Below are 12,820 nucleotides of genomic sequence, written 5' to 3'. Positions count from 1 at the left end.
CATAACTTCCACTGGCCATAAAGTACTTTGAGAAAAAACGATCATGTCATATATTGATAAAAATCAATATATGACATGATCAAGAAGTGATAAAAATACTTAGAATTCCTACACAGCGCAACAAAAACCAAGGTTTGATATTACACCAAGTGTGGTCAGCATTCATAAAAAAATATAGCTTCCTCAGATCTCGGACATAACACACGTGAAGCACAGAACGTGACAACAAATAACAATGTTCCAATAAACATACAGTAAGGAATGTTTCAATTTTTTCAATGTTACAGTTAGAAACATCTAATGGACTGATGAGAGACATGATCGAGATGTATAAGTTGGTAATGGGTAATTACCAGATAAGTGTTGATGAGATTTTTCATAGAATGTCTGGAGACAGGGGGAGAATGAGAGGCAATCCCTGGAAGCTAAATCCCTGAAAACTATATAAGGTGGGTATGAGCAAGGGGATGAGGATTAGATTTTTTGCATGGAGAGTGGTGGGTGATTGGAATGTACTGACTGTGAATGTGGTAAGCGTAGAGACAGTGAATGCATTTAATCGAGGTACAACGAGCTGTGCAGCATGTGGGAGTGGAACCTCCCACAATGAGGGAGGTTCCACTCATTCTAAATGGTTTTGATATGTCCTTTATGTTCTGTTACAAAATTGATTTCTCTTTTAACAATAGTACTATTTCTTGCAAACTATTTCTGTTTCTATTATCTTGGAATATAGCCATTTACAGTAACTGAATTTTTGCTTTTATTATATTTCCCATTTCCCTATATCAGTTACCTAATCTTCTTCTATTCACTCTTCATTCCTAAACTTTCTGTTGCCTCTTTTATCAGGATTTGTTTCAGATTTTTGCATTCTTCCTCTGTCATTTGATTATTTTGTGGTGTCTGCTTTTTTTTTATTAATGCACTTTTGATATCGCTACATGGAAGGAATCTTGTAATAAATTCAATTTTGTAATTTTGTTGAGAGCATTTCCATTTCATTTCTTATTTTTAAGGCTATCTTGGTTTAAATCAGATTTTTGCCATTACCGTATAACAATCCGAATTTAATTCAAACCATGATATGCTCTTACATCTAAGATTAACTCCAATAGATTAAAAAGTGAAATTACTATTTCAGTTTCATGATGAAAAAATCACTATCTGACTTATCAAATAAGATTTATACTTGAAAAACAATGGATTATTGGTATGTGCCGCCAGAGAAAGTAGTACATGCATTTAAGTTGTGGCATAATGTGTATGTATTTTGGCATTTAAGATGAACTTCTCACAATGAGGCTTCTAAATAGAAATGCTAATAAAAATTAAATTGGGATATTTAAAAAAAAAATAATAATATCTAACAATAAATGTAATTAAAAAGTGAGAAAATAAATACATAAATAAATAAAATACCAGTGCAGCCAAAAAAAATGCATGCTAAGATGCACAACAATAAATTCTGCAATCTACAGCAGATGCATGCAGTAAATGCAACATACACATATGGGAGAATGAAGTGACAATTAACATTCTCTAATATTCTATCATCATTAATTATGGTTGTTGTAGTTGTCTTTGTCCTTTGAAGAGTCTTAGATGTTTCCGTGTGCTCCGTGAACTGCTTTGGCTATGTCGATTTTGTTTGTATAGAGCTGTTGTTCAGGATTAGGATCTATTTCTTGCAAGGCTGCTCTAATTGCTGGACAGGTAAAGATGTGAGTGGGTGTCAGTTCAGTATTCGGGCAGTTGTTGCAGTTTCTATATGTTCTCATATCATCTGTATTGATCTTCATTCCTCTACAATATCCTGTTCGTAGTCTTGCTATCGTGGTGGAGGTCCTTCTGTCAGCACTAATTTCGGGAATTTGATGTTGTATCACTGATTTCAGTGGAATTAGTTTAGCTTTTGCTAGTGCACTGGCATCAGCAAGAGTTATCATATGAGTTTCTTGGTTGAGTTCTCTGGCCTCTTTTGCTAATTTATCAGCTGCTTCATTGTAATCAATGCCTACATGAGCAGGAATCCATTGTAAAATGCAACTTTTACCTAAACACTTTAGTTGATTTAAGAGTTTATGGATGTCTTGTGTGAGTTTGGTATTGCCATTTTTGATTGCCTCCATAGCTGATCTTGAGTTACTGTAAATTATAATTCCTTCAGATTGTTGAGATGATGACAGTTTTAAGTAGGCTTCTAGTGCTTTATTTATTGTGTAGAGTTCACTGGTAAAATTGGAAGCGATTCTCCCAGATCCAACTTTTATTGGATCTGGGAGAAAGGTGAAAAAAGTTTTTCACCTTTCGGGAGTAGAAGGAGAACACCAGCGCCTCCATTAATCATATTGGTGTCTGACGATCCATCGGTATAACAAATAACCTGTTTGGAGGATGAAAGAAGGTTGATAGTATTTAGGCCTTTTTCTTTGTGCATTTCTTATTAATTATGGTCTCTCATCATTTAAACCTTTGAAATGTCTATTCACTATATAAACTTTATAGCCAGTTTATTAGATTCAAACCAATCATAAAATCTCCTGCTTAATCAGAGATAATGGCATCCAATCTAAGCAACATAAAAGTAGATCGGCATATCTTCCGACCTACTTTTATGAAGCTAATCATAAAACTGTACCTTTTCATCAATGATGAATGTTTATTTTCTATCTCAAACATTTGATTTATATGATCAATAAACATTGTGTTATTTCTCTGTGTTTCTGTATTTGTACTGATATTACTGTTGTGCAACTGAGTATAATAATAGGCCAACTATTTATTCTAGTTTGCATATTTCATTGAAATTGTGGCTCTGCTAGAGTGTTTAGGCAAAATAATTTGGAGCATATAGAGAATGCTGCAACAGAAAATATTCAGCAGCAATCCTGTGGTCAGTGACATCTTGCTGATGTGTGAAGTTAATGGACAGTTTCCATAATTATACACTCTCAGACAAGACAAATAATCATATAGTAGCAGGACAAACAGGGGTATATAAACAAACATATCAGACTGCATATTTATTATTTTTTACTACTAGTGATAAAATCAATTTATTATTATTATTATTGCTATCTATTTGATGTAATTAGATGATGATGATTTAATGTAACTTCTTTAGCTGGCAGTGTCCCTTAATTTACAATTTAGTACTAGTCCTGTACTTAACCATGTTTGTAGTATGTAGAAAGACTGCTGTAGAAATAAAGTGATGTCTAAGAGTTTTCCCATATAAAAAAATTTTCTTAATTCATAGATATTACTTCAGAGAAGTTCTTTTATAACAACTGTATATTCAAACAACTGAGAAATGAATAAGAGTTAAAAAAATAGTCTTTCCTGTTTAGTATTCATGTAAATCCATTTATCACCCCTCAAAGTTGTTCTATTTCCATTGTTCTCTGCAAAGTCTTCCAATTCTGTAGAAATTCCCATGTAATAATACTTTGTGTAATAATAGCCACAACCCATCACCTCTTACAGGGATAGAATCTCTAGTACACAATGTGTAGTCAAAATCAAGTTTACTCAGAGTTAGCCTGAGTTATTTTCTAGTTTGGATTTCTCACTGCTGTCTTGGTTCTTTTCAATGGATAAATGAAATCCAATGAAGAAAAACGGTGAACTATTAAAATGCATTATTCTAACTGATTTTTTTTCTTTTTTTTTTTTTGCAGAAGAATTTTACATATGTGAACTTTATTAGCTAGAGATAATTTAATATTAAAAAATTATATTAATTATTAATGCTTTAACAGTATTAATATTCTTCAACAATCTCTTCTTACTCATCAAAGAAGAATAACACATAAAAACAACTGGAAATGTTTTCAACCATTAAAACATTACATAACTGCATACATAACACTGCCCTAACTCAACCATGCCATGCCAGTTTGTATAGAAATCTTGACTTTCCTGATGTGAGCCCAATCAATGTAGCTCTTAGAGACTGTTCAAGATTGAAAGCTATCTGGATAAAAGTGAAGAATCCAAGCCTATAAACAATTGCCATCAGAAAAATTGTTTTTAAATTTTCAACAAACCTTTAGCAATCTGATATTTTTTCTGCATAATATATATATACAACAGGGGATGCACCCCTCTGGTGCCCAACCCCCCATATTCCAGACTGGGTAGGCCGGTTCTCCTTGAATTCTGATGACTCGAATTTTGAAGACTCGACACTCAGGATAACCCCTGAGTGTTGAGTCTTCAAAAGGGGGGCTCTTCCCCATGCCCCCCCCCCTCGAGTTCCGGACTGGTAGGCTGGTTCTCCTTGAATTCTGATGGCTTGAAAGGGGTCCCCCCCCGTGCCTAGGGTAGCCCCTGAGTGTCGAGTCTTCAAAAGGGGGTGGTTCACCCCCCCCCCCCCGAGTTCCAGACTGATAGGCCGGTTCTCCTTGAATTCTGATGACTCGAAAGGGGGGTTCCACCCTCCTGGCGCCTACGTGCCCAACCCCTTGATTCCAGACTGGTAGGCCAGTTCTCCTTGAATTCTGATGACTCGAATTTTGAGGACTCGACACTCAGGGTAGTCCCCGAGTTTCAAAAAAAAACCCCGTGACATAAAAAGGCTTATCATTTTATATATATATATATATATATTATCCATTACATGTCAGGCAGTAGTTAAGTTATCAAAAAATTTAGTTGCTCACAACCAGTATTCTCTATGCTAAAAATGACCTTAGTGGTTAAATCATTGTTTTATAATAATTAAGGTTGTTTGTCCATTAAATTCTAAAAACTGTAATCAGCAAGCTCATTCACAGTCATGTAGAGTCATACACAAAAGGAGAAATATTAAAAATGTTAGATGAAGTAACTTCGACAGAAAGAGAAAGATAGAGAGAGTGATGCTATTAAAGGTTAGAAGTAACCTGATAGTAAGTCATGGAAACTGACCTTTCAAAAGAGTTCGATTGATATGAGAAGCTGAAATTTTAGAAGTACATGCAGTTCTAACAGAAGCAGAAGTAACAGTAGAGATAGTATTATCCATATGCCATCTGGAAACAGCAGGCTGAGATAAGTGATTTGAGCCAGTAGCCTTCTTGCTCACTTCTGAGAAGAAAAAGAATAGCAGTTAATATTTAACAAATCAGTACAAAAAAATGAAAGTTTTAGATAGTTTTAACATGAAGAATGGCAAAATATATTTTTGTGTAATTCTAAGTATCAGGAGTTTTTAATCAAAATACCAAATATATATATATATGTGAGTAATTCATTTTTTAACTTGGGGATACTGTATATTAGGGTTACCAAGTAATTTTATAAACTTGGTTATTTAACTCCTAATCCCAAGTATGCAAACAATTAAGTTTGCTCCTGAAACATAGTTCAAGTCTAAAGATGGTACAACAGCAGGGCAACTCATTGTAAAGGTGGTAAAGCTCTGATCACTATTCTTAGTATTTTCCCATAATGTAAAGCACATCTCACTAAAAGATGTATACTACAATACATTATGGGTGAGGTCACTACCCAGACTGGTTTCAACCTTTTTTGTGGTCTCCTCAGTGAGTAGCTAGACCCTAAATATATATATATATACCATACTGTTGTGTCCCAATTTACGATTTCTACTCTAATCTTACAAATTCCTTTCATCTATATTGTTCTAACTTCTATGCCCGAGATTTTACCAAAACTTATACCAATATCTAAGTTATTGCTCCCCATAGTACCCCTAATATTTGTATTTATACTGCGCCTTTTGGGATATTTAGTTTAGGATATTACATACATAAACAAGGAGAAAGAACTCAAATATATCTGAAAGTGTAACTATTGCAGTCGTGACACTTAACTCGATTCTCAACTTAAATTTTCCGCTTGACTAAGTACAATATTTTCAAGTGGTTATCAACTGCACCATTTATGTTGTCATAAATAGGGAGAAAGTCAATCTCGAATATATCTCTTAGTATTTAAATATTATTGCAGTCGTGACTCTTAATCTCTTTCCTCAACATTAAATTTCCTGCGTGATTAGGTACGATGATTTTAAGCGGTGCATTGGATTAGCAACATCAGACAACTCTTTTATCACCGAACAAAAGGTTTATTAAGTTTCTAAACATGGTACAATTCAAATACTAAACTAAAATACTTATAGACTAACATTAAATCATTACAAGCAATATGGCTATTTGTGATTATGCCGCCATACACATTAATTCATAAATTCACCTGATGTGAACAAATTAGATCTATTCACATTATCTGATTATTCATACTGAAGTAGTTTAACAAATTATTCACTGCTAACACATACTTGTGACATTTCAATTATTTTATACATTACATTAGGCATTCAATTCTTAGGATACGTAATTACTTAATTCACACTGTTCCGTTATACCGTTATTTGCACTAACACACAATTATGTCATTTAAATATCTTGTGCAATATAACAGACATGCAAAAATACCTTAGGACTCTTAACTATTCACAAATCTTTGACACTAGTCAATCTACACATAACACAATCTATCATATACTGAAGTCCTAGTATAACTTCAACAGTTCTGTATTGGAATCATGATACATTTCACAGACAAATTTCTAGTTAACATAGGTTATGATTTACAGTACCTTTCTTGAGCCTTTCGTATGGGCCTTTATTCTTTTCCAAATGAACCTTTGGTATAACTTCTCGTAACTCTGGAATACTTTAACACACATATACTTGCTCTACTATCAGCAACGAGGACATCGATCTCTTTACAGCTTTCTGCTTTGCATAGTTATCACTAGTGTCAAAACGAAGAAGATCCCTCCTTTTCTAGGACTCTATGGCAAAATTTTCTTTGCTTCCTACTCGGGAAAACGGGAATCGAAATCTCGCTCACTTTTGTTTCCGTGTTGTGACAAGGAGATATCACCCCTGTCGCCACTCAGGAAAACCCCGTAAACTCCACCGGAACCAAAACCAAACTCCAAGGCCAAAAGCGACTATCCAAAAAGAGTCCTTCTCGTGGGGTTACCAACCCTTTTATAGCTGCTTCCCTAACGGCACCTTTTCTTACTTCCTTTCTCCTCCTTCTACTTGGTTTTTTAATCATCGACCAATTAGGGTGGCGTTTTCTCGCCAAACGTCATTTGATTGGCAAGCCCATTCTCAATGTTTCAATCCAGGGATCGGTCCTAAGCAATAGCTTTGCTTTTCTTGTGCTAGCCTGTCTTAATCCCCTTTCAAACTTTTTCTATGAATTCTACTTAATAACTTAATCTCTCACATAAGTATTTTATGACTCACCCCTTTCTACTTATTTACTTTACTCTCTCATTTTTAATCGTATTACAATATTAATCTATACTTTCCTTTGTTAGCTACTTATTTAGTTAGAATTCCTTATTTTAAGTCATATTACAATATTAATACATTCCTTCCTTTATCAGCTACTTTAACAACAACCCTTAAGTTTTATACATATTACTGGATGCAAGAAATTTTCCATTAAACAATTAATTTTTTCATGCAGGGGTTTTAATTTATGATATTTATTCTTCATGTTACACCATGATAGCTGAGAATACTATATTCCCAAGATATCAGGTGTAACAATACCAAGGTACCTATACAAGTTGCTGCAAGGTGTTTTTATTTTTAATAAGAATCTCTGGAGGAGATATAGATGTAATTAATTTTTTAACTTGGGGATACTATATATTAGGGTTACCAAGTAATTTTATAAGCTTGGTTATTTATTACCCACCTTTACAATGAGTTGCCCTGCTTTTGTACCATCTTTAGACTTGAACTATGTTTCAGGAGCAAACTTAATTGTTTGCATACTTGGGATTAGGAGTTAAATAACCAAGCTTATAAAATTACTTGGTAACTCTAATATACAGTATCCCCAAGTTAAAAAATTAATTACATCTATATCTCCTCCAGAGATTCTTATTAAAAATAAAAACACCTTGCAGCAACTTGTATAGGTAAAGTTGATAAGGCTCTGTATTACTAAAACCTTGGTATCCCATAATCTCAAACCAGGGCTTAGTTCACACAGATGTAAATAAGGCAGAAGCCATACTAAAGTCTCTTGAAGAGCAGTGCAAACCCTCTTATAATAACTTAGATTTCAATCACTTGTACAAAATCCACAGACACGCTTTAAATCTCCCAGATACCAGCGCTGACCATATTGCACCCACATCGCCTGTTGAATTATATGATATTATTAAAAAACTTAAGAACAATAAAGCTCCTGGACCAGATGGCATCTCAAACAGGGTGATTAAGCTGCTGCCTCGGAAAGCTGTAGTGCACCTGACCAGTATAATAAATGCAATCTTAAGATTTCACTATTTTCCTTCCACCTGGAAACTGGCTGATGTAATTCCTATTCATAAGCCACGCAAAGACCCACACCTACCGCTAAATTATCGTCCAATCAGTCTTATCTCTAATCTGGGTAAGGTTGCAGAGAAGGTCATCCTCTCACGACTTCAAACCTCAGTAAACGACCTAGACATCCTCCCTAAAGAACAGTTTGTTTTTTGGCAACACCATAGTACGACAGCAAATCCACAGAATTGTCGAATACATCACCACCAGCTACAACTGGCGCCAGTGTACGGAAGCTGTTTTCCTAGACCTATCCAAAGCATTTGACAAAATCTGGCATTTTGGACTCCTGCACAAACTTATCTCAGCCGGTACATCACTAAAAATGGTTCATCTAATCCATTCATATGTTCAGAATAGATCAATGCAAGTGAAAATCAACGGTTCTACATCGTCCCTGCACCATATCTTTGCTGAAATGCCGCAGGGATCTCTACTGGCTCCATTGCTGTTTTCTGTATACATGTCAGACATCCCGCACAATCCGATGACTTCCATTTTGGCCCTGTATGCAGATGATACAGCAATACTAACCAGACCTCTCAGACCCCATTTCATTAACAGAAAGCTTCAAGAAAACCTTCTAAAGCTGGAGGGCTGGTTCTCCAAGTGGAGACTGGAAGTCAACCCCCTGAAAAGCTCAGCCGTTCTTTTCTCAAAAAGGCCAATGTCTCCTGCAGGAGATATGTTACTATTCAATACTAAAATTCCCTGGCAGACAGAAACAAATTACCTGGGTGTAATTCTCGACAAAAAGCTATCTTTCAGCCAACACATCAAGTCTGCATGCGCAAAGGCATCTAAAGCCATAGCTCAGATCTATCCGCTAATTAATAGAAACAGCAAGCTCAGCAACAGAATCAAATTGCAACTATACCACATGACGATTCGTCCTATAATCACCTATGCCTCTCTGGCCTGGAGCCACACCTCTACTGCTAACATTATCAAAATACTGCGAGTGCAGAACAAGTGCTTGAGAATGATTCTGAACGCCCTGCGGTATGTTAGAAACAATCAACTCCACAAGAGACACAAATATTCCCTATATTTTCTCTTTTCTACAATACTTAGCATCCAAGTTTTTCCTCGAGATGTCCACACATCCTAACGATTTGGTTCAGCAAGCTGCAGCATAAGATCCAACGGACATATTCAAATATAGAAGACAAAAAGCTATATTAGCCTTCTATAGCGACATAATCTCCATGCCCATTCAGGGCGAGCAAATTGCTTATAAATTTTATCTTCACTGTACACAACAGATAGCGGGGAATATGAAAAGCATTTTGCTTCACTCCTAAAGACATAATTGTCAAACCTTGGTATTTAGGGTCTAGCTACTCACTGAGGAGACCTCAAAAAAGGTTGAAACCGGTCTGAGTAGTGACCCCACCCATAATATATTGCAGTATACATCTTTTAGTGAGATGTGCTTTACATTATGGGAAAATACTAAGAATAGTGATCAGAGCTTTACCCACCTTTACAATGAGTTGCCCTGCTGTTGTACCATCTTTAGACTTGAACTAAGTTCAGGAGCAAACTTAATTGTTTGCATACTTGGGATTAGGAGTTAAATAACCAAGCTTATAAAATTACTTGGTAACTCTAATATACAGTATCCCCAAGTTAAAAAATTAATTACATCTATATCTCCTACAGAGATTCTTATTAAAAATAAAAACACCTTGCAGCAACTTGTATAGGTAAAGTTGATAAGGCTCTTTACTAAAAGTTAGTGAGATGTGCTTTAGATTAATGTATTGCATTATACATCTTTTAGTGAGATGTGCTTTAGATTAATGTATTGCATTATACATCTTTTAGTGAGATGTGCTTTACATTATGGGAAAATACTAAGAATAGTGATCAGAGCTTTACCCACTTTTACAATGAGTTGCCCTGCTGTTGTACCATCTTTAGACTTGAACAATGTTTCAGGTGCAAATTTAATTGTTTGCACACTAGGGATTAGGAGTTAAATAACCAAGCTTATAAATTACTTGGTAACCCTAATATATATATATATATATATATAATTGTTATTATTATTAAACTAATTAATAGCATTCTAATGACCGATAAAAATGCTTGTCTTCCTATCACTGTCAGGTAAACTTATAAAGCAAATTTAATACTGGAACATATTGTATATAATTGTTATTATTATTAAACTAATTAATAGCATTCTAATGACCAATAAAAATGCTTGTCTTCCTATCACTGTCAGGTAAACTTATAAAGCGAATTTAATACTGGAACATATTGTATACAGATCATTATCATTAAAATACTTAAAATTTATGCCAAAAATTTAGATAAAATACTTTCTCAAATTCCTGAATATATTATTTTTATTCCAAGTATATGTTTAAAAAAATATAGGATCAAACAAGAATATAATTTCTTAACAACTTTAATTTATAACTAAGTGAAAAATCTTTGAACGACTAGCTCTAATCCAGAGTATTTTAATAACATGTTATTACACCTTTTCACTACTACTTGTATATGGGAAATATATGACTTCTGCATTACTTCAACCTTGGTATCCCTTCTGGGTCTGGCTTCCACTGATGAGACCTTAGCAAAGGTCAAAACCAGTCTAGGTAATGGCCCTTCCCATAATACATACCATTATACACCTGAAGTCATCCTCGTTATATAAGTAGCCTAGTAATATGCAAAATTTGCTTGCTTATGCTTGGATAAAGGATTAAACAATATCATTTCTTGGCATCTTTAATTTACTTTAAAAGTAGGAACTGTTATTGATTTATGTTTTCCCCTCCCTACCTTCCCCACATATTCTGTTCTATGCTTGGCATATTGCATCTGATGCAATCTGTTGCTTTTGTTAAGGACTTATGAAATGCATTTTTCTTTTAGAGGAAAATTTGGCGCCTAAAGATGCTGTACTTTGAGTAATAACAATTTTTCCAGTCACACATGAAATTCTGGAATAGTAATTTGGTGTAAGTTGAATCTAAATGATAAAAACACCAGTGGAAAAATTTATCCCAAACACATATGAAACATTTATTTTTGTTTCAAGTATATAGTACTTATAAATCTAAATTTGATAAGTAGTATATACTCAATTTTTGGTATTTCACACAAATTTGTGTGAAATACCAAATCTCACAACCCCCCTGTGAAAATCTATTTACAGAGAATGGTGATGAACTACATTATGTGAAGGTTGGTGGACATTGTTTCTGGTCAGTAATTTAGATTGAATAACACTGTGTTCTCCAATCTGCAAAGTACCATTTATATTTAGTGTCTTTTCATCATGTGAGACTGGCTAACTTATTTATAGCTGCAAACCACTTACTAGCCAATATTCGAACTCAGATCTTTTCAAGTAAATGATCAATCTAACAGACAAGCTTAGATGTAGACGTATTCATGACTTATTTTTAATGGTATTAATAACATCAAACAACTTTATCAAAAGATGTTTTATTAACTGCTTATATTCCGCTGAATTTCAAATCAGCATCATCAGAGCACAACACAGCTGGTATACGCGACAGTGAAATGAGCATCAGAGTTGCAACTCTGATCCACTCACCTAAGGATAAACTTCATCCTCTAGCACATCCTGGAGTGTATGAAGTTCCCTGTGACTTGGCCAACTATGGACAAACAGGAAGATCAGTTAACATCTGCCTGGAAGAACGTTAAAAAAATGCATTCGCTACTATTACTATGGCAAGTGAGGACTGGCAGACTGTATGAAGGACTTTGGATACTCCACACAGGATTAGAAGGAAGAAAATGAATGTGCTATTTAGAAGTCGTTATAGATTTGAAAGATTATTTTTTTTGAGTCAGCCATGGCTTTGAAGAATTCTCCTAACCGAAACAAACATGGTTGCATTAATTTGCCAAAAATTTGGGAGACTGTTATTGCAAGAGCAACTCCCAAATAGCTGTAATGTTTTTTTGTTTTTTTTTTACAACATAAGAGAGTGCCAAAATAGGAGTATAGATCTTTTGTCCATTACATTTATATTGTTTCACTTACTCACTATGACGTGTACTAGCTGTCTTGTGCTCTGATGATGCCTATTTGAAATTCAGCAAAATATATTTGATAAAATTGTTTGGTGTTGTTAATACCATTAAAAATAAGTCATGAAGTAAATGATCAAAACTGACTGAGCTGCAACAGTTCTGGTGCACAGTAATAGGGCTCATAGTGCAGTGTAAAGGATGAAAAGATAAAACTCAAAAACATACTGTAATAGTAATCAGTATTAATCTGATATCTATGTTTTCACAAACACCTACAATAGGCCAAATTTTTTTCTTTTTTTTCCACAATAATTAGATGCCGAATTAGGTAGACTTATAGCAGAAACTTATTATTTTTTTAGACTTTTGTGTTTTTACATAGTAATGGCTGTGTATTTATAAATTTACTGGGGGGGGGTCTC

The 12,820-nt window shown here is 34.5% G+C and overlaps 1 protein-coding gene across 2 annotated transcripts in view; it reads right to left on the bottom strand.

The window, feature by feature from the left end:
* Positions 1–12,820, bottom strand: part of LOC150097966 (uncharacterized) — a 490,509-nt gene that overhangs the window by 328,723 nt on the left and 148,966 nt on the right. For both annotated transcript variants that reach the window (XM_090406015.1, XM_090406016.1), the window contains exon 5: positions 4,915–5,073. In XM_090406015.1, the coding sequence (XP_090262141.1) occupies positions 4,915–5,073 (159 nt within the window). The remainder of the gene's footprint in view (positions 1–4,914; positions 5,074–12,820) is intronic.

Source organism: Typopeltis vanoorti, chromosome 16, assembly GCF_054136105.1.
Source record: "Typopeltis vanoorti isolate ZY-2024b chromosome 16, IOZ_Tvanoo_1.0, whole genome shotgun sequence".
Classification (NCBI taxonomy): Eukaryota; Metazoa; Arthropoda; class Arachnida; order Uropygi; family Thelyphonidae; genus Typopeltis; species Typopeltis vanoorti.
The sequence above is the reverse complement of the archived record's forward strand: the minus strand, read 5'-3'. Positions and strand labels throughout refer to the sequence as shown.